Source organism: Equus asinus, chromosome 6 (assembly GCF_041296235.1).
Source record: "Equus asinus isolate D_3611 breed Donkey chromosome 6, EquAss-T2T_v2, whole genome shotgun sequence".
NCBI classification, from domain to species: Eukaryota; Metazoa; Chordata; class Mammalia; order Perissodactyla; family Equidae; genus Equus; species Equus asinus.
The window spans coordinates 56,467,158-56,489,945 of record NC_091795.1 but is presented as its reverse complement, the minus strand read 5'-3'; the positions used below and the strand labels follow the sequence as shown (position 1 = coordinate 56,489,945).

Here is a 22,788-nt window from a genome sequence, read left to right as displayed (position 1 = left end):
TTATATGTGGGACGCCTACCACGGCATGGCCTTTGCCAAGAGGTGTCACGTCTGCACCCAGAATCCGAACCAGTGAACCCTGGGCCGCCAAAGTGGAATGTGCACACTTAACCACTGCGCCACTGGGTCGACTGAAGTAATATTTAATTTCTGTAATACTCTTATCTTGGAGGGTTAAACAGAACCCAGTTTGTTAGAGCTGAAAATAGACTGAGTCATGAAGCCAAATAGCTTTTCCAGTAACAATCATGAGATTTGTCTGTCACAAAATAGACAAGGTTTTTATGACTTACTTGAGATGCCCTCCCATAGTTCTCTGTCTCAGGTTGGAATGTTGTGTCAGCAATTTAGTTCAGCACCCAGTTATTATGCATTAAGAAGCTCAACTGTCATTAGCTATCCATTTCATTCAGTGAGGTCCCTTTAGTATATGATGCTTCTAATGTATCTGAGCCTAAATAACATTCTTAAGGGCAATTTCTTGTTCCTCTTTACAGTATGTAAAATGTTTTGGCTTTTCATCGAAGAAATGAATCATTTGACGTTTGTGTTGTTTTCATACAGCCGATGGAAAATGTCTGGTGTCGGTTGGTTTAGACGATTTTCACAGTATTGTATTTTGGGACTGGAAAAAGGGAGAAAAGATAGCCACAACAAGGTAAGAAGCTGCTGGGGTCTTACGGCATCCTGCTGATGATCATGCTTTAGTAAAGGTCAATAGTTTTCATTTTCTGGTAAGATTTCATCTTCAAGCTCAGATGAAATTCACGTAGGTAGCTTAATATCTAAGTGAAAGCATTGCAATATTTCATGGTTTCAAACCTGACTTAAAGCAGTTGATGTTTGTGTCAGGGAACTGGAAAGTTCTGAAATCATTTCCAGAGAGTTATTCCCCACTTTGCATTTAGTAACATATGCATTATCTGTATGAAAGCTTTTTATCAGCAGTAGAAAAGCAGCTTTTCTCAAGCTTGTGCCTTGCCCCTTGTTTTTCCACTGTCTTAGCATCTGGTGAAGGATTGTCAATGTCACTGGAGTTAGAAGTACCATTTGTCATGAGGCTGTGGCATGCTGGAAAGGAGGCCCCATCGTGTACATCTGCCACTTGCTTTCAAAGCAGGCAAATTGTTTCCCTAATCTCCCCATCTTATAAATAGACTTTTCAAGACCGACTGCTGTTTATAGACCACCTGTCCTCCCTTACCCCAGCCTCCCCCCCTGCTGAATCAGCCCTAAGTCTGAACATTACTTTCCACTCCTACTTACATTGGGCTTAACTGTTTGCCCAGCTGCAGTCAGAGGTCAAGCTAGTTGGCAGCCAAGGCCCAGCAATACAATTTGTTGCCCAGGGTGCATTACCTCTCTGCTAGCTCTTCCCTGCAGTAACCAACTCCCTTTCTATTTTGCAATAGAAAATCATTTTTAAGTGAATGGCTTTGAACCTCAAAATTCACTTTTTAAATTAATATTTCCCTCCACAATATCAGATAGGAAAAAAGGTTTTTGGCAATTTGATTTAATGAATGAAGATATATAAATTGCTGGAGACTCGAAGGAGGAGCAGATGGAGCCTTGAGGACTCGAGCTGACCGTCTTAGGAGAGAAAGAGAGGCTTTTCTGATGACTGCTATTGAGATGGAATTTTTGGCAGCAAATGGCAGCTCATCAGTCCGCCTGCCCAAATGGTTTCTTTTGGCCTCTTTCTAGTATTCCTCAGTGTTAAATCACTCCCTCTAGTACTCAGATTCAGCTCCTGGTCAGAACTCGGCTTTCCTCCTAGACTAACACACTGAATTTTAGTTTAATATTTCTGATAACATACCATCTGCATTACAGATGATTTCAGGCAAAGCACATGTCTGCATTTCAAAAGCAACAGAAATTCAATTTTCCTGCCAGAAAACCCTCTGCAACTGTGGGTAGCTCACCAGCTGTGTGCCAGAAACAGTAATAGAAATGGAAGAAAGACATATTTATTAATATAAAAAGGTATATATTTGACATGCTTGGTAGATAGTGTTACTTCTATTTAATTAAATTAAAGTGACTTAACACCATTATGTTAATGACGCAATTTATTTTTGGAATTGCTCCCAAGCCTTATGTCACATTCCCAAAACAGGACACCTGCAGAATTGCCCTCGGAGAACATATTTGCAATTGCAACATTAACCACTGCTCTTTCCAAGAAGGAATGTCAAGGATTGTTAAAGTTCTTTGGAAGAATACTGGATTTTAAAATAATAAATAATAAATATTTGCACAATATTTATTAAATAAATATTTTCACAATATTTAATATTTAAATAAAACTTAATAAATATATAATATTAAAAATAATAAATATTTACATAAATACATAACAAAACAAATAAATAAAAGTTCTATTTATGACCTTGAGTTAGGGTGTTTAAGTAGATAGAAACTTTAAAAACAGAGACATGAAAGAAGTGCCTAAGAGAAAGAAGGAATACTTTACTGATGGCACCTTCCTGGCTTGCAGAGTCCTTGCACCTCCTGGGAGGGCCTACTTTGCTCTCAGAGAATGGCTGACACCCCTCACTGTGCACCTCTGTGTGTCAGTCATTGCCAGCATTGCCACTAGCAAGGGTTAACAGTACACCTGCTTCTGGCAGGCTGCATTGTTCTGGGAGGGTGATGTTCTACAGCTATGCCCGTCACCTGGGATATGAGATTTCCCCGTGGGGAAGGGCACAGTAGGAGGCCATGATGGCAATGCTGCTGGTGCCCTGGGCTCACGTGTGTCTCCTGCACGACACTGCACTCTCAAAAGTGCCCTCTCAGTTGAGAAAATGTTTAAGTGAGCCTACGTTTTATAGTAGGTTCAGAGAAATTCAGAATTGGCACATAGGGATCTCTATGAGCCTTTATGCAATCTATGTGAAAATTTCTTTGCCTCTGCTAATTTTCATGAAGGATTTGTCACTTCCATTACCAATGAATTTTTTAGGTTTTTTTCCTTTTAAAGGTTGTTCAGATTTTAGTCTAATATACGAGTAACCCATTTAAGAACCAAGGCCAATCTTTTATGGGCACTAGTTAAGTTGCCTAATATCAGTGTCAATGAGGGCACAATAATGAGATAATTAATCAGGTGCCTCTATTATGCCCCTTTACTTGAATTTCCATTGCACTGGTAACATGACTATGGGGGATAATGACCAATTATTATTAACCTGCTTTATCTCAGAAGTTTGAGCAGTAAGGATCTTAGGCAAAATGTAGAATTATCAAGGTGCCTAACAAGAATGCTTCCAATGTTAGTGGGAAATAGTCATGCTACTAGAAAGCTTAGGGACACAATGCAGCCCACGTAGGGCAGGTATGTAGAGCTTCAGAACATGCACTTCTGTGCCAGCTTCGCTGTTGGATCCTTTTTAGGTCCCTACCCTTACATATTCATTTACTGAATATGATGAAGTCTCCTGCATACCACATTGGCACCTTTTCTTTTTCACTTTCTTTTTAAAAAATGTGTATCACTTTAAAAATAACATTTATTGTTCTTTTCTCTGTTTTCAAAATAATACATGATCATTATAGGAAAAGTTAGAAAGCATAGAAAAGCACCAAGAAGAAGATGAAAATCATCCATAATTCCTCTGCTCGGACATAGCCATGGCTCATCTCAGCGCATGTTCTTTAGAGTATTCTTCTAGTGTTTTTATCCATTTTTATTCATGTGAGGCATTGTACACATGGCTCTGTAACTGGCTTGTTTTTTCACTCACCAATATATCATCTCCCTGTCTTCTAATTTATGTTATTTGGCTTATTCTATAGTATTATTCTATATCGTAAGCCATTTTAAGTCTTTTTTCAAGATGGAGTATAAATCAAACATTCATTCAGTCTTTGTGTTATGGGCTTCACAAAAGAAGAGAAAACCAAATCTGACACAGGACTGGGTGTCTGTGCAAATCGAAGGGCTCCAATAGAAGATTAGGAAACCAACTCACCTGCTGTGCAGCTGCCCTTGGCTTCCAGAAGAGGGGCGTTTCCTCTCACGCCCCTGGGCTTGCTGATAGGGTTTAAATGTGGTTGTATGCAGTGAATACCCATGAGTCAGGCAGGAGGAATTGTCCTGTGTTAGGGCAGCAGTCCCGTTGGCTACATTCACATTCTTTCAGTTTAGGACCTGAAAGTCTTTCCATTTTGCTTTTCTTACACACACTCGTGCACACATACACAGTTGTAGGGAGATTCCCTATGAATTTAGCAAGTGTCTAAAGGAAAAATAACAGAGGAATACAATGAGTGTTCTTTATTTAGATGTTGACTTTAACTAAACATTTACATGCCATCATTAGTCAGTTTAGAAATATAGCCATAATATAAACTACTTGAGTTTTTATGACACCAAGAAATTAGATGAAAGCCAAAATATTCCCTCAAAAAATATTTTTCCGACTGTCTAAATTTTGGACATTGTATACACACAAGCAGACGAAACAATGCTCTTCTCTCTCTAGGAAATGTAATTTGTTGTATCTGTTCTCAATTTTCATTTCGGTTTTCTCTAGCATCATCTCTCTAAACTTTATATTAGTGATTTGGAATCTGTGGTATTTTCCATAGATTTTTCAGTCGAGAAATCTTTAGATGCTTCGTGTCTTTTATGGTATCTGGTTCATTTTTCCTCTTTGTGTTGAGCGCATTTTCTCTTCTCTTTTATCTAAACCTTTTCCTCTCGGTCCTGATTGTTCCTGATACATCTGGTGATGTATCTTGGCTCTAGTGTCCATGCTTGACTTTTGACTTTCAAAGAGACAAAGAGAGAAAGTTCAAAAATCAATTCCTTCTCCTTTCCCTGCCTCTCACCGTAAAGACCCACATTCTTGTAGCCATAATGGGTGTGGAGATGCTCTGTTCTTTATTTTGCTTTTAACTTCTTACTATGGGAATTTTCAAAGTTACATGAAAGTGAAGGAAATAGCATGATGAACTCCTTTGTACTCATCACCCAGCTGCAGATTCCTCCAAATGGTACCAATCTGTCCTCCCTTATTTTTGTCTCTCACTTTTTTTGCTAGAATATTTTAAAGAAAATTCAAGACACCATATTATTTGACCTTATATACTTCATTAGGCATTTCTAATGGAAAAAGGCATATTTTTAAAAACCACCATGCCCTTATCACAGCTAACTAAAGCAACAGTAATTTCTTTCTTTTATCGGTTATTCAATTAATAATCAAACATTTCTGATTGTTTCAAAGAGGAGATTTGGTTTGTTCAAATCTGCATCCCAACAAGACTCACACATTGCATTTGGTTGTTACATCTCTTAGGCTGTTTTATTTTATGGCAATCTCACCTTTTTCGTGCCGTGAAAACATTTGAGAAACCCAGTTCTTTGACCTATAGGATGTTTCACATTCTGAACTTGACTGATTCTTCATGGGGGTGTTTCAGGCATTCCCCTGCATTTCCTATAAATGGTAGTTAGATCCATAGTCTTGATTGGATCCATGTTCAGTTATTTTTCTTTTTTTTTAAATTAAAAAAAATTTTTTTATTGGAGTAACATTGGACTATATTATATAGCTTTCAGATGTACATCATAATATATTTCAAATTCTGTGTAGATTACATCATGTTCACCACCCAAAAACTTACTACAGTCCCTCACCACACATTTGTGCCTAATTCAGTTCTTTTTCTCAACAGTTCATTGGTAAATAAATCATATACCATATAATTCACCCATTCGAAGCGTACAGTTCGGTGGCTTTTAGCATGTTTACAGAGTTGCGCAGTCATCACCATTATCTAATTTCAGAACACTTTCACAATCCCAAAATGAAACCCCATACCCCTTAGCACTAATCTATTTTCTGTCTCTATGGATTTTTATATTCTAGTAATTTCATACAAATGTCTCATTCATACAATATGAGGTCCTTTATGACTGGCTTCTTTCATGTAGCGTAATGTTGTAAGGTTCATCTATGTCATAGCATGTATCAGTACTTCATTCCTTTTTATTGCTGAATGATATTTCATTGTATGGATATACCACATTTTAATTTATCCATTTATCAGTTGATAGTTGATGGCTATTTGGGTTGTTTCCACCTTTTGGCTATTATGAATAATGCTGCTATGAACATTTGTGTTCAAGGTTTTGAGTAGACATATGTTTAATTTCTCTTGGGTGTATACCTAGAAGTGGAATTCCTGTGTTATTTGGTAACTGTATGTTTAACATTTTAAGGCACTGTCAAAATATTTTTCAAAGTAACTGCACCCTTTACATTCCCACCAGCAATGGATGAAGGTTCCAGTGTCTCTACATACTCACCAATACGTTATGGTCTGTCGTTTTCGTTACAGCTGTCCTAGTGGGTGTGAAGTGGTATCTCATTTTGGTTTTGATTTTCATTTCCCTAATGGCTAATGATGTTGAGCATATTTTCATGTATTTACTAGCCATTTGTACATCTTTGAGAATTGTCTATTCAGATACTTTGCCCATTTTTTTATTAATATATATTTTTTATTTTATTGAGGTCATATTGGTTTATAACACTGTGTAATTTCAGGTGTATATTATTATATATCAGTTTCTGTATAGACTCGCATCGTGCTCATCACCAATAGTCTAGTTTTTATCCGTCACCATACATATGTGCCCCTTTACCCCTTTTGCCCATCCTGCAACCCCCTTCCCCTCTGGTAACCACTAATCTGTTCTCTTCATTCATGTGTTTATCTTCCACATATAAGTGAAATCATATGGTTTTTGTCTTTCCCTGTCTGGTTTATTTCACTTAACATATTACCCTCAAGGTCCATCCATGTTGTTGCAAATGGGACGATTTTGTCTTTTTTTATACTTTGCCCATTTCAAAATAGGGCTATTTATCTTTTTATTAGTGAGTTGTAAGAGTTGTTTTTTTTTTCCTGAGAAAGATTTGCCCTGAGCTAACATCTGTTGCCAAATTTCCTCTTTTTTGCTTGAGGAAGATTTGCACTGAGCTGACATCTGTGCCAATCTTCCTCCATTTTGTATGTGGCACTCCGCCACAGCATGGCCACCAACAAGTGGTGTAGGTCTGTGCCTGGGCACTGAACCTGGGCCAGCAAAGCTGAGTGCGCTGAATTTAACCACTGGGCCACAGGGCTGGCCCCAAGAGTTTTTATATATCTATATGTATATGTATAATATTCTGGCTACAAGTCCTTTATCAGATAAATGATTTGTGGATATTTTCTCCCATGTTCAATTTTTTAGACAAAAATACTTCATAGGTACTTCCTGTTTCATCACATCAGAAGAAACATAATCAGTTGCATACCAGAGGATTAGGGCAGTGGGAGTGGTACTTCCCAGGTGCTAGCAATGGGGCTGTATTAGCTGCAGAAAAATTTAAAAAAACTAATAAAACCAACTAAAAGCCAGTCTGCTTTTTGGTATTCCCATGAGCCAGCAATTCTAAACAATGTTGGGGATGGAATTCTTCTCCCCCAGGGCAGAGTGCTGCTCCAGCACACCTCCATGGAACACCACTGCACGAAATGTGTGTCCTACTCTTAGTAAGACTCAGCTCACTTGTGGGATCTGGTAGCATCAGCCTGATCCTTTTGTTATAAAGCTTTCCATCAATGTATTACCTAATGGTTGTAGCATCTATTTACAACTGTGGGTTAAACTGATTATTTAATTAGAGGTTGAAAATGATAATTTTCAAATTCTATCATTCATTCTTCATATTAGTAGAATTCTTATAAATAAGAATTTTCCCTCATGAACCATTTGGTCTCTCAAAATACAGTTCACACCAGAAGTAGTCCTTTAAATTTTAGGCTTATTTGTTCTTTGTCTAACTTGCAGATATTTTTCCCAGTTTGTCATTTGTCTTTTCAGTTTGTGATGGTGTTTTCCATCATGCAGAAGATTTTTATTTTTAGGTGGTCAAATGTATCAATCTTTTCTTTGCTTCAAGATTTTTGAGACATAGTTAGGAAATATTCCCCATTCTAGGTTAAAAGGAAATCACTTGTAATTTCTTCTGATCTGTCATGGCTTCATCTTTACATTTAGATCTCTAAACCATTTAGAATTTATCCTAGTATCTATTATGAGGGACAGATCCAATTTCATCCTTTTCCATATGGTTATCAAGGTGTTCCAAACACCATTTTTCTTTTAAATAGACTTTAATTTTTAGAACAGTTTTAGATTCACAGCAAAGTTGAGCAAAACTATAGAGTTCCCATATATGGCCTCGCCCAGCCTCCCCCAAATCCCCACCTCCCATGAGAATGGTACGTTTGTTACAATAGATGAAGCTACATTGGCACATCATTATCACCTAAAGTCTGTAGTTTATGTTAGGGTTCACTCTAGGTGTTTGTGCATTCTATAAGTTTTGACAAATGTATAATGACATGTGCCCTGCATTATAGTGTCATAGAGAATAGTTTCACTGCCCTAAAACTCCTTTGTGCTCTGCCTGTTCATCTCTCTTTCCTTTCCTCCCCTCTATCCTGCCAATTGCTAATATTTTTACTATCTCTATAGTTTTGCTTTCTCCAAAATGTTGTATAGTTGGAATTATATAGTATGTAGCCTTTTTATATTGGCTTCTTTCACTTAATAATATCCATTTAAGATTCCTTCATGTCTTCTCACGGCTTAATAGCTCATTTCTTTTCAGCATTAAATAATATTCTGTTGTGTGGATGTACCATGGTTTTTTTATCTGTTCACTTACTGAAGGGCATCTTGGTTGCTTCCAAGTTTTGCCATTTATAATTAAAGCTGCTGTAAACATTCATGTGCAGATTTTTGTGTGGACATATGTTTTCAATTCCTTTGGGTAAATACCAAACTTGACTGCTGAATCTTATGGTAAAAGTATGTTTCGTTTTGTAGGAAACTGCCACTGTCTTCCAAAGTGGCTGTACCATTTTGCGTTGCCAACCAACAATGTTCGAGAGTTCTTGTTGCTCCACATCCATGCCAGCATTTGAAGACAAACACCATTTATTTTAGAAGTTCCTCTTTTCCCCATTGATATGAGACCTTGTCTTTATTATATATCACATTTTAATATTCATTTGGGTCTCTTTCTAGATTTTCTATTTTGCCATTGGTTTGTCAGTCAATTCATGCACCAGCACCTTACTGTTTTAATTCTGAAAGCTTTATAAATTGTCTTAATATCTAGGAGAGCTGCCCTTCCCAGTTTGCTCTACTTTTTCAGAGTTTACCTGGCCATTCCTGCTGGTTTATTCTTCCATAAGAACTTTAAAACCAAGGTGTCTAACTCTAGATTAAATACAAACAAACACCAAATGTTCTTTTTATTGGAATCAAGTTGTATTTATAAACAAAATTAGGGAGAATTGACATCTTATGATTGAGTTTTCCAAACCAAGAACATAGAATATATTTCCTTTTTAAAGTCTGCTTTTCTATCTTACAGATGTGGTTTTTTTGTTTATTTTACTCATTTTATGTATTGCACATATCTTGTTAAATTTATGCCTTGATGTTTTCGTCGTTGTTCATAAAGTCTTCTTGTGCATTATATTTTTCAACTGGTTTTTGTATATATTAAGGTTATTCATTCTGTATTTAACTCTATATACTGCAACTTTACTAAATTATCTTGTTTGTCATTGTTTTTATATTAGTTTCTTTTGAATTTTCTAGGCCTGTAATTATATACTCTGCAGATAGAAATAGTTTTACCTCTTCCATTCCAGCTTTTCTCCCTTTAACTTTTAAAGTCTTGTCTAACTGCATTAGTTAATGTGTTCAATACAGTGTATAGTGGTAATAGTCTTGTTTCTGGTTTTATTGGGAATGGTATTAAGTAAGAACATGACTTTTGAGTCACGCAAACAGACTATGAATAAGCTGCTGTTCCAGCACCTTCTGATTTTAAAGAAAGGATAATGGCACACAGCATCTGGAGAGCCAGCCTGTGTATAATTGCTCTTGAATGAATCTGAGTTTCTCAGTGGGAGTCAAGGACTGCAGGGAAATATAAATGTCTAAGAGATAAGTCTGACACATCTATTAATTCCTACTTTATTGAGTATTAATTGAGTGTTTTTTAAATCACAAATGAGTGTTAAATTTTTGTCAATTATCTTTTCAGCATCTGTGAAAATTATGACATAACTTTTCTCCTTATATATATTAATATGATGAATTGTACTATTTGATTCTTTAATAATGAACCACCCTTGCTTTTGATCATAATGTATTATTTCTTGGTGTGTTATTGGATTATCTTTGTTAATATTTTACTTGAGTTCTTTATGTCTGTATTCATAAGAGAGACTGGTCAGTTATATTCTTGTTGATTGCTTCTTTTTTACATAATGAAAGCTATGTCATAACACTCTAGAGAAGATCATCAAGTAGTCCATTAAGACCAGGAAATCCTTAGATTTTAATGTGATGACTCTATCCTCTAAAGCAGAAATTTCCCTGGCACTGTGGAATCCCAGGTCTCCAGCTCCAGGTCTACAATAAATGCTCACATGCATATTTCTCCTTCTGCCTCTTGGGTTATAAACCTACATTTGCGGATGCACAGCATCACAAAGTGCCTGAATCAATAGATAACATCATTTCTCTCTCCATGGACATGAGCCAAGAGCTTCAATTTCTAGTGAATACATTTCTAGCTGACGCTTCATTTAACACAAAGTTATGCCTTCCACAGCAAGAATATTACATTGGTAGCTTCTCATTAATGCTGTTGCAGTGTCATCTTCTTTCTCCTGTACGAGATCCCTGTATCCTGAGAATTATTCACAATCCTATGGTGGTGGCATTAATTTAATCTTATGGAGACATTCTGATCCATTTTAAATGTTTCATTAATTTGTTTAAAGTATAGTTAAGTAACTTTTAGTAGCAATATTAGAGTAACAAGAAAGGGTTCAAACATGCGAAGAAAAGCCAAAGCTTGTTATTTTAATGTAGAACCCATGTGTATTTTAAATCATCTTCTAATATAGTTGTCGTGTTACATGTGCCTAATGAAAGTTAGACTGAATGCATACGTTTAATAAAACTCTATATCACTGCTTCCTTCAGAACTAGAATTTTTTTTCCTATTTGTCTCTTACAGAGGACATAAGGATAAGATATTTGTGGTGAAGTGTAACCCTCACCATGTGGACAAACTGGTTACGGTTGGGATGAAGCACATCAAATTCTGGCAACAAGCAGGTACTATTGTTGGGCCTCATCGTTTATGTGATTGAGAGCTTTGCTCCAGCTGGAGAGACCCCACCACCACTACCTAGCCTGTCTCTGCAATCTAAAATTAAAATGTACCTAGAAGATGTTCCCTCCTAAATTCATTTTGGATTCCTTAATGTCCAAGCTGTAAAACTTAGAACACTATGTGATGCTATGCATATTCATCAATATCTAGAAAGCTTTGGAAAATGTCCTGCTGTGAAAATAATTATTTTTGTATTTAGTCATCTGTCCTGAAAGCAATAATTATGTTGGGTTACTGAGCAGAAAGCAAAATAATCATTTTGGTTGGGCGAATACAATTTTCAGTATTATGAGGGTTCCTTTATTAATTTATCACTGAATTTAGCAAGTAAATTAAACCCTAACACTACACACAGTAGGTGGTCAAAATAAATATTTGTGGATTATATTGTTGATAATAATGATGAATAAATAAGCATGATAGAATATGGAAGGATATCTTATTCTTTTCACTAATAAGCCATACCTGTTATTGCTATTATTTCTGACATTCGTAGTATCAGCTTTGATACCAAGCTCAATCTTATTCTAGACAAAACATAAATAAGCACTGTTCCAGTACTTTCTGCTTTCAAAGACAGGATGATGGCACCCAACATGTCTGAAGATCCAGCCTGTGTATAGTTGGCTGGAATGAATCTGGGTTTCTCAGTGCTAACCAGGAAGTGCAGGGAAATGTGAACACCTAAGGGACAAATCTGATGTACCTTCTCCTACACAATGATTCATTTTTCTCACCCCAAAGTTGCTGTGATAAAATTGAGGCAAAATCTACACAACATGTTTACATTTTACATTTGCAGCCAGTGCTGTTTTCATTCCTTTTGGTCAGCATTCATGAAGACTTTCCTGGCTCCCCCAGGCACTTAGTCACTCCTGCCTTTGGGCTGGCACAGAACTTGCACTGAACTTAGTTAGACACATGTCTCATTGGACTGAGATGCATATCGAGTCTGTCCAACCAGACCCTAAGTTCCTTGAAGGCAGGAACTCCTTCTTTTCATCTTTGTACCCTGAAATTGACCACCGTGCCTGTCACAAAGTAGGGATCCAATAAACACTGAATTAATAAATGAGTGAATGAGAAACCTTCTTACAATATTTTTGTCTATGATATTTTCTTCCATTTTTATACATCTTTATGTCCACGTGATATGTAGACACATTGACTTTTTCATTGAAGATAGTTACATGCTCATAGAAGGTGTTAATTTTTAAAGAGTAATAATTATTCATTATCCACTCCAGGTGGGGGCTTCACCTCTAAAAGAGGAATTTTTGGAAGTGTTGGAAAATTGGAAACAATGATGTGTGTTTCTTATGGACGAATGGAAGATCTAGTATTCTCAGGAGCAGCTACTGGAGATATTTTTATTTGGAAAGACATTCTGCTACTAAAGACAGTGAAAGCTCATGATGGGCCTGTGTTTGCTATGTATGCGTTGGATAAGGTATGGTATATTTTTCAGAATTCATTTTTCTCATCAGCTTTCTAAAATTATCAGGTAGTCTTAGGAAGGCCCACAGCAAGAGGATGGTTGTATCTAAAACAGTACTATCTGAATTAGGAAGTACCTCCTGAACCTCCGTCATGAACCTCCAGTCAAGAGAAGACAGAGAGGGGAGTACAAATATTTTTATAACTTATCTCTCATTTATAATTATTTCTTTATGTGCAATTTCTCTCCGTGTTTTCAGACTTGCTCTTTCTGGCTCTCACCAATTTGTTCCTTGGTAGATAGGTTCAGCTTTAACAAGAGTGTTAAAATTTTTTCACCAGCTGTATTAGTCAGGGTCCTCCAGAGATACAGAGCCAGTAGAATATACATATATATATATATATATATATATATGTACAAATGTATACATATACATACATACACAAAAAAGAAGATTTATTATGAAGAATTGGCTTATGTGATTATGGAGACTGAGATGTCCCACCATGCCGTAAGTAAGCTGGAGACCCAGGAGAGCTGGTGGTGTAATTCAGTCCAAGTCCAAAGGCCTGGGAACCGGGGAGCCGATGGTGTAAATCCCATTCTGAGGGCTGGAAGAGATAAGATGTCCCAGCTTTAATCAGTGAGACAGGGAAAAAAGGGATGAATTCCTCCTTCCTCTGACTTTTGTTCTATTCAGGCTCTCAAAGGATTAGATGATGCTCACCCACATTGGGGAAGGCAGTCTGCTTTACTGAGTCCACCAATTCAAATGCTAATCTCATCCAGAAGCACCCTCACAGACAGAGACAGAAATAGTATTTAATCTGAGCACCCTGTGGCGGGTCAAGTTGACACATAAAATTAACCATCACGCCAACCATATGTTCGCTGAAGCTCATCTTTGTCCTGGTCTGTCCGGCTACCCACCTGCCTTGCAGTGTTTCTTTATAAAGATCACATGTACCTTCAGTGCTGTTAAAGCTTTCTTCAATCAATTTGCCAGAAAAATACCAATTTTTCATTCCCTGCCAGTTTGCTGGTGGTACTAGTTCATCTGTGCCCTCTGACCTCCCAACAGTCTAAGCCACCCAGTACACCTAACTAAGCCAAGCCTCATTTTGCGCTTACCTGTTCCCAGGTAAATATGCTGATCTCACTACAGAAGTACGTTCTTGTCAGATGTGCCACTATAATGGTTGTTTTAGTGGTTAAGCTGTTTTAACATTTGTTAAAATGCAAATGTTAGAAAAGATTAAAGCAGAAAGCAAAATTTTTCTAAGCTCAGAAGTTGATGTGACAACTTGTTTAAACCCTTTTATTGTTTGGTAAGTTAAACTGAAAAATCATGGGGAAAGACAAGGATATCACAGTATAATGTACTTCATTTAAATTTATTTTGGAGATTGAATCTCCCTGGGTGCAAAATTTATAATGAGAATAAGGATATTTAATATAATAACCTTCAAAATATTATTTCCTTGTGAACTTCATTGAAATGCAGTAAATTAAAAGTTTCTAAGAAAATAGAATGAATTATTCAGTATTTTCCGCAAAAAAAAGGACTTTTCTAAGAACAGTTGGTATATATAAGTTGCCAGAAAAGACAACTATTAAAGCCAAGAAACCATAAGCTTAGAACAAGAATAAAGATCCCTGTTCAGTAAAAAATATCCAATATGTTAAGCTTTTTACTTTCCAGGTTTTGTAAAAATTAATCAGGATTTTAATTGTTGTGGAAATTGATGTCACTTGAACAAATCAGCAGGATAGTTTTGTCGTATGAAGTATCTAAGTTACTCTTAATGATAAATAATGATATTTTCTCCTGGATGTAAATATTTAACAATCATTTTTAATTATGATGTTAATTCTGATTCATTCAGTAGGAGTATATGAAATCCCAGAAGCTCTCCTAGGCTTTGAGGCTGGTCCTGTTCCATAGGAGCCCACATTCTAGTAGAGGGGCCAGGCTTGGAAATGGCCATCCATGATCCAGGGTTGCCAAGTGCCAACCAATGGGCTGAGGAAAGTGCAGGGGACACACAAGGAAAATGTTCTTAATCCTGCTAGAGAAGTAGGGGAGAGGGGCCAGCCCTGTGGTGTAGTGGTTAAGTTCGATGTGCTCCACTTTGGCAGCCCAGGGTCAGAGGTTCAGATCCCAGGCGCAGACCTACACCACTTGTCAGCCATGCTGTGGTGGTGACCCACATACAAAGTAGAGGAAGACTGGCACAGATGTCAGCTCAGGGAGAATCTTCCTCAACAACAACACCAAAAACAAAAGAAGTAGGGGAGAGATGCTTCTGGAAAATATTATATTGATATTATATATTATCATCAGATTTTCCAGTCTCCCATACTTGGGAAGAAAACAAAGATAAAGCTGCTGTACCCAAGGGGGAATCCTTTTGAGGTCGGGTGGGTAACTTGTCATTTTGATGTGTATATAATTCTTCCCATGTGTGCCTTCACAGGGTTTTGTAACAGGTGGAAAGGATGGAATCGTGGAGCTCTGGGATGATATGTTTGAAAGATGCTTGAAGACTTATGCCATTAAAAGAGCAGCATTGTCTACTAGTTCAAAAGGTGCCACTCCCAAATATGCAATAGAAATCTTTCTGTTCATAGGGGTGGAAAAGATAGTACCTACCTTCTTGGAAAACTATAACCAAATCGATTCTCTTTCTTTCTTCCACGTTCATAGCTCTCAGCCCCTGATGGAAATATCAAGGATGGTTGCCTAGTACCTAGTACTTTGGAACTATAAAACAGAATTTGTATAATTGTCAGTCTTTTTATTTTTTGTTCTATTAAATACAATATTTACAATATTAAATACAAAATGAGCCCCCCCGCCTTCCCTCAGGCTTGCTTTTGGAAGATAACCCTTCAATTCGTGCCATCACTTTGGGACATGGACATATCCTGGTGGGAACAAAAAATGGAGAGATCCTGGAAATCGATAAAAGTGGCCCAATGACACTGCTTGTTCAGGTACTGTCTTTGTACATATTCTAAACCACAGTTCACATCAGATCTGGGACTAGAGTGAGGCAACGGGGTGTTTAGGGTACAAAATTTAGGGAGGCACTCACTCTCAGGGTCATGCAAGTGCTGTATCAATTACCTATAGATGTGTAACAAATTGCCACAAATTTAGCAGCTTAAAGCAGCACACATTTATTATCTTATGGTTTCTGTGGGTCAGGTATTTGAGCATGGCTTAACTGGATCCTGCTTAAGGTTTGGCAAGGCTGCAACAAGCGCCAGGGCTGTGGTCTCACCTGAGGCTCAGCTGAGGAAGATTCCGCTTCCACAGTCACTCAAGTTGTTGGCAGAATTCAGTTTCCTGTGGTTGTAGGACTGAGGGCTTCTGTTTTTTGCTGGCTGTTGGCCAGAGGCCGTGTTTAGCTCCTAAAGGCTGCCCGCAGTTCCTTGCCACATGGGGTTACCCAATATGGCCACTTGTTTCCTCAAAGCCAGCAAGGGAGAGAGAAAAAATAGGCACTACAATCTTATGTAGCATAATCATATCATCACATACATATAATCATGAACATCTATCCCCTTTGCCATATTTTATTGGTTAGAAGCAAGCCACACATCACGCCACACTCAAAGGGAGGTGATTACACAAGAGTGTGAAAACCAGGAGAATCCTGAGGGTCACTCAACAGTCTTTCCTTCACAGTTTGCTCTCTGGCCACCAATTATTCATGTCCCTACCACATGCAAAATACGTTCCCCTCTCCCAAGGCCCCCAAGAGCCTTATCCCATTACAGTATCTGCTAGCGTCTGTAATCTCATCATCTAAGTCAAGTCCAGGTGTGGATGAGTCTCCTTAGATATAGATCCTCTTGGTCTGTCAGTCTGTAAAACTAACAAGACAAGTTATCTGCTCACACCAAATATACAAATGTCTCTTTAGATTTGGTGCTCACTCTAATCTCAGCCTTGACTTGCATAAACTTATTACATGCTCCTTACCCTCCCTCTCCCTTCAAGAATTATATTCAGATAAAAGCAGATTAAAATAAACATTAACAAAATCCTCAAAGATCAAAGCAGTGATAAAATCTCATCTGAGGGAGTAGTGGCATGTGGAGGTGAACAGGCAGTCCTGCCTGATGTGTTGATGGATAGAACTTATTTATAGATGGAAGAGGCACAGGGCGAGGCGAAGGTGTGTTCAAAAGTTGAAGTAAAAGAAAATGCTGATGATATAAGCTTCAGGATGTCTGTGGGTCCAGTGAAGGAGCTTCGCCTCCTTCCCCTGACATGATTCATGCCTGTGGGCTTGCTGTGTTAGAGATGAACCCCAAAACCCCACTGAGAGGGGTCCTCTGATTTGCTACACCCTGGGAACAGGTCTGCACACATATCATCGCTCAGAACACTGTGAGGTTTTAAAAATGTGTGTGCTCAAGCCCCACCTTGGATATCCTGAACAAGAATCAGTGTTTAGAGAAAAATTCTGTGTTGAAAACAAACCTGAAAAGCTCTCTCGCTGACTGTGCCAGGCTGCAGGGTTGAGAACTCTGCTGGAGACGCGTCCTTGAGATGTGACTCGTTCTCCAGCTGCTCTTGCTTTGCTTGTTTCTTTCCAAATCAATTTCTTTTTCTTTCTGGCCATGACTTCTTATTTAATGTTATTGAAAAGTAAGTGTTTATTTCTTTTTAATCCCCAGATATTTTAGACTTTAAATTGTTTCCATACATGCTATGTTTCTAAATATTTTGTAAGATTTATGCTGTGATATGATTTAAACAATACGGTAAGATTTAAGTTACAGTTGAGCTAATATTGTTTAAATATGCTTTAAACTTGACAATAAAAACTTTTCACTTTTTTGCTCTATACAATTCTAGTCTTTCCTATATTTGTTTCTGTTGTTCTAATAATAGAAATAGCCACATTTATTCAGTGCCTCATATGTGTCAGGCAATACTGGCGTATAAAACTTCTCTCTGGGGGGCTGGCCCAGTGGCTGAGTGGTTAAGTTCGCGCTCTCTGCTGCAGGCAGCCCAGTGTTTCGTTGGTTCGAATCCTGGGCGCGGACATGGCACTGCTCATCAAACCACGCTGAGGCAGCGTCCCACATGCCACAAGTAAAAGGACCCACAACGAAGAATACACAACTATGTACTGGGGGTATTTGGGGAGAAAAAGGAAAAAAATAAAATCTTTGAAAAAAAAAAAAAACCTTCTCTCTCCTCTCCACAACAGATTGGCTCATTTGAAATAGTTTCATAGATAGGGACCCAAAGCCCAGTGAATTGCCCACAGCCACATGCTAAGAACTGCAGAGCTGAGTTTCAAACCAAGGTTTATTAGATACCAGAGCCCTTTCTTTTTCACTACAACAGACTGTTCCCCAAGTGTCTCTTAGCATGGAGACTGCAGGAAAGCAGTGCAGAAGGTGCGGTCCCCTGAGCTATGGGCTGGCGGTGCAGATGGTGGAACCATCTTCTCTCCTTACATGTGTACCATTCTTTTCCTTTTGTCTCAGCATCTCTCTTTCATCTTCTGATCTGTCACTAGGTAGAACTCAGTAGTTCAATTCAATCAATGTTTCTTGGGCTCCTGCCGACTTCTGCCCTGTGCCATGTGCTGTCCATGGTAGAGTAGGGCTTCCTGCTCTCTGGAGGCTCACAGTCCGGTTCTGAGAGAGGATACATACTGAGGGAAAGTTAAGGAACACTAGAGGCAGCATGGTTAAGACCATCAACTATCCTGCTGTGGGAAGATACCAGAACCACTTTTCCAGTTTCAGTAGCATGGCAATCCAGTGTCATCTGGAATGGACTGCTTGTTTTTTGAGAGAAGGAAAAGTAGTTTAGGGGAAGAGAAAAGTGACATGAGGTGAGTTCTGAAAATTCCCATTGTAAACACATTTTGAATGTAATCAATTCTCAATTATTATCTCTTTATTACCAGCTCTTTATTATCAGCTTTATGGGTGATCAGTAGGAAAGTAAGAGCTTAAGCTCATTTCCTTGTGCCACTTAAGATACCTCCAGCCTGCCTTGCTCACTGTCCATTCCAGTTATACTGGAATTAAAATAATCAGATTAAGGAAATATAATTTTTAAATCAGTATATGAGGCAGTGGTTTGAAAGAGTCTCAGAACCCTGCAACTTGCCTCCAGCACAATTTACAAAGGGACTTGGTCTGTAAAAGAGCTCCAAGCAGATCCAGTCTGGGGGTCAGGGGGGTTGACTCCTGACCCAGCCTCTGACTGTGACCTTGGAAGTGGGAGGATTCTGAAGGGAAGAAAACTAGAAAACTAGGGACATAGGGTGCTCCAAATCCAATAAATTCAAAAACAGGATCTCCGCCCTTCAGCCCTTCTCAGAAATTTGAATGTCAGCTGTATTTGGAACATTGTATCTTCTGCCAAATTACTGTTTTGCTCCAACAGCTTCCCAGTTAAACCGGAATCATCCAGTTTCTCTTTGGAAAGCCACCTGTTCCCCAAAGCATTCCAGCTCCAAACACCTTTCGGATGCCTGTGCAGAGTCTTCCTTTCTGCTTTACTAAGCAGAGCCTTTGTATAATTAGCCACTGAAAACAGAAATTCAGTAAACAGTCTGGTCTGTCTTATTGCTGTGTACACTAGTCTGTTCTTTACTCTGCTTTATTGAGTGATCAATTTTAGGAATCAGATTCATTTTCTCCCTAATTCATTTTTTAATACTGTTTTATCTCACTTATTGTTCTAAGCCAGTTAAGTTTGTTGGTGATTAGATATAGGTATGTGGAATTGGTCCAATGCCTATTAATTAAGGAGTTTTCTGATGTTCACTGGATAGAACAATTTGTGAAGAAATGCTGAACCTGAGCTGTACCCAGGACACTTGAAATGAAAATCTTGCTCTCCTTATTTCTGTTTTGCCAAATGCTGTACATTCAAAGGGCTAAAACTGAATTAAATTAACAAGAATATTGCCGTCCAGTTCCTCTGACAGAGATAGGTGGTGCCTACATCTTTCAGAATATGGTTTTATTGAAGGAAGTGGTTTGTGTCATTATGATCAAGCTGTTTTACAAGAAGGTACAAAAATGCTGTGTTTATTCAATGTCAAACAACAGGATAAAATGAGGGAATTTCATTATTCACCCATATCTTTCTAAATGAGATGTTTTGCATTATATAAATAAAGCTTAAAAGCAATGAGTCTGTATTTTGCTTTCCAAGTGAATGCTTTAGCATTTAAGTTCAGATGGAAAGATTATTCGGGGCCATCATTTTGGCTCAAGGAAGCTCAAACTGTGTTTGTTCATATTTGAACTGTTTGGAATACTCTTGGGCTGAATATGCAGCACAAGGCTGTAAAAAGGCTAGCCAATAAGCGTGAACCGAGTTGATGTTGTCGCGTTTCCTCTCCCACAGGGGCACATGGAAGGAGAAGCGTGAACCGAGTTGATGTTGTCGCGTTTCCTCTCCCACAGGGGCACATGGAAGGAGAAGTGTGGGGGCTGGCGGCTCACCCTCTCCTCCCCATCTGTGCAACAGTGAGCGATGATAAAACGCTTCGTATCTGGGAATTATCCTCCCAGCACCGCATGCTGGCAGTACGGAAACTCAAAAAAGGTACACGGCATCATCTTACACATCTGTAAAAGTGTTTACAAACAACAGAATGTGTTGGATTCATTCATTCATTCAACTAATATTTACTGAGAGCACCTGTTTAGGCCCCAAAATATGCTAGGAAATGGGAAGTCGATGTTTGTTGCTACAGTCATAACTAAGTACTTGCAGAATTGTTCCAGAAAGACTGGCCTGATCCATCAGTGCCCAGCTCTATTATTCCCTTCATTTTCCTTGCACTGCACAGACATTTGCCACCTGGGGGCAATATGTCCTTCCTCTTCTTGAGAACTGTGAGAGTCAGTTGAAACACATCAGCTTGTGAAGAATGCTGTTTATCTTTGCCTGACAGTCTCCAGAATTGATTTTATTAGTGAAAAGTGAAAGTCAGCTATACGAAAAATAATACTTAATATCAAGAAATGAGTAAATATGTATTAAACACCTATATGCACTAGAACGAAGAGGTATGCCAAGAAGTACAAATTTGGCAAACATTTATTGAGTAGATTCTATGTGTCAGGCACTGGGGATCCCAAGATGAGCAGTCTCGTCTCTAGTGTCAGAGATGGGCAAGATTTGAATATAGTCCTAGCAACAGATGGTCCATTCAAATTGGGTAATTTGAGGAGAGTCTAAAAACAGGGCTATTTGTAAAGGGGTGAGTAAGATATTAAGAAATGACTAGGGATAGTGTGGCACTATGCAGCTAGTAACAACTGGGTACCATTACCAGCCTTGGACCTGAAGGGGCAAGAGGAGGGAGCAATTGCTGGAACCTTGAATGTGAGAGCTATGTGAGATGACAGCCTGACAGGAACTATGACCATTAGCTTGGGCACTCAGCCAGCATGCAATGACCCTGCAGGGAGGCAGCTAAGGGAATACATATCTCAACCTCCCTGTCCTTCCTTCCTTTGTCCCGTCTCCTACCCATGTTTCCCCTTGGCCAAATCCAATCAAAAGCCAGAGGGCAAGGGAGCCCATTGATGCAGGCCAGTTCCAGGCACACAGCAGGGTGGAGAGTAGATGTGGAGAGATAAACCAAAGATATCTGGCACAAACAAAGTACCAAGGAGGCTCAGAGGAAGGCCTGCTGCAGGGATGGCTTCATCACTGGGGAAACATGAGAGCTGAAGCTTAAAGGATTTGTGAAAGTTCTTAAGACAAGAAAGGATGAGATATGGGGGTCTGGCTCTAAAGTATTTTTAATGAGTAGTTTTATAAGCAGAGAGACATGGGGAGCGTATTGTAGGAGGATAAAATTAAAAAGGTGTCAAGACAGTAGTAACAGTATTAGTAGTAACAGTATGGCTAATATGCTGAGCCAGCATCTGTGCTAGCACTTTGTGTTTGGTCTTCATGGGAACCCAGTGAGTAAAGCCATTATTATTACCACAAACAATTTAGGAAACTGAGGCACAGAGGACTTAAGTTGTTTGCCCAAAGTCACACAACTGGTAAGTGATGGAATTCAAACTCAGATGGTGTGGCTTCAGAGAGCACACCTGTGGTCACTGCATGACACTTCCTCCCTCCGCCATATTGCCTCTCTTTACACTGGACTTCTGGGCCTTAGTGAGTGGTGGAGCCAGAACTCAACCACAGATCTGACTCCAAAGCCCATGCTCTTAACCACTACAAGATTGAATCATTTGGCCACTAATTTATATTGGGGAAATGATAGAACCAAGTCCTCACTGTGAGTGACTTGAATATCAGACAGTGGACTTTATTCACTATGTTAAAAATTAGTTCAAAATAACAACTAATGGGGCTGGCCCCATGGCCAAGTGGTTAAGTTTGCGTACTCCTTCAGCGGCCCAGGGTTTCACCAGTTCATATCCTGGGCACCGACATGGCACCGCTCACCAGGCTACGCTGAGGTGGGTTCCACATAGCACAACCAGCAGGACCTGCAACTAGAATATACAACTATGTACTGCGGGGGCTTTGGGGAAAAGAAGAAGAAGAAAAAAAACAGCAACAACAACTGACATATCTTAGATAAGATGACCTTTCAACCCAGTTTACAGATATTGTCCTGGTGTAATTATTAATAACTCTCCCCTTTCACTCTCAAAAGTGTCCTGGTTTGTACAATAAATTATACAGTTAGCTTAATCTTGATGACTCTCCTAAAGGGCAAACTCATCTTTTTGTTCTGTCAGCAATAGCATCATGCCTGACTCATAGTAGGTAAATAACTATTCACTAAGTGAATGAATGAATGAATGAATTATGTAATTTAGATAAGGCAACTTAAAGTTATTGGTATGAACATAACTTTCAGCATACCATGAACAATGACTGAGCAGTGTGTATGGAAGTTCAGTGTGGAATGCCTTAGCACCAGGCTGCATGACTGTCCCATCCCCGGGGCTCTGCTTAGCAGTCTTGACAATAAGAATGGGGGCAGGGGCATATTCTTAAATAGGATTCCTATTAAAACTAGCTCCACAGAGTTCATA

At 38.7% G+C, this 22,788-nt stretch overlaps 1 protein-coding gene across 2 annotated transcripts in view; it reads left to right on the top strand.

Moving 5' to 3' along the window:
• EML6 (EMAP like 6) overlaps window positions 1-22,788 on the top strand; it is a 252,161-nt gene that overhangs the window by 163,416 nt on the left and 65,957 nt on the right. For both annotated transcript variants that reach the window (XM_070512098.1, XM_070512097.1), the window contains exons 16-21: window positions 565-658; window positions 11,121-11,221; window positions 12,527-12,729; window positions 15,195-15,306; window positions 15,587-15,714; window positions 20,176-20,317. In XM_070512098.1, the coding sequence (XP_070368199.1) occupies window positions 565-658; window positions 11,121-11,221; window positions 12,527-12,729; window positions 15,195-15,306; window positions 15,587-15,714; window positions 20,176-20,317 (780 nt within the window). The remainder of the gene's footprint in view (window positions 1-564; window positions 659-11,120; window positions 11,222-12,526; window positions 12,730-15,194; window positions 15,307-15,586; window positions 15,715-20,175; window positions 20,318-22,788) is intronic.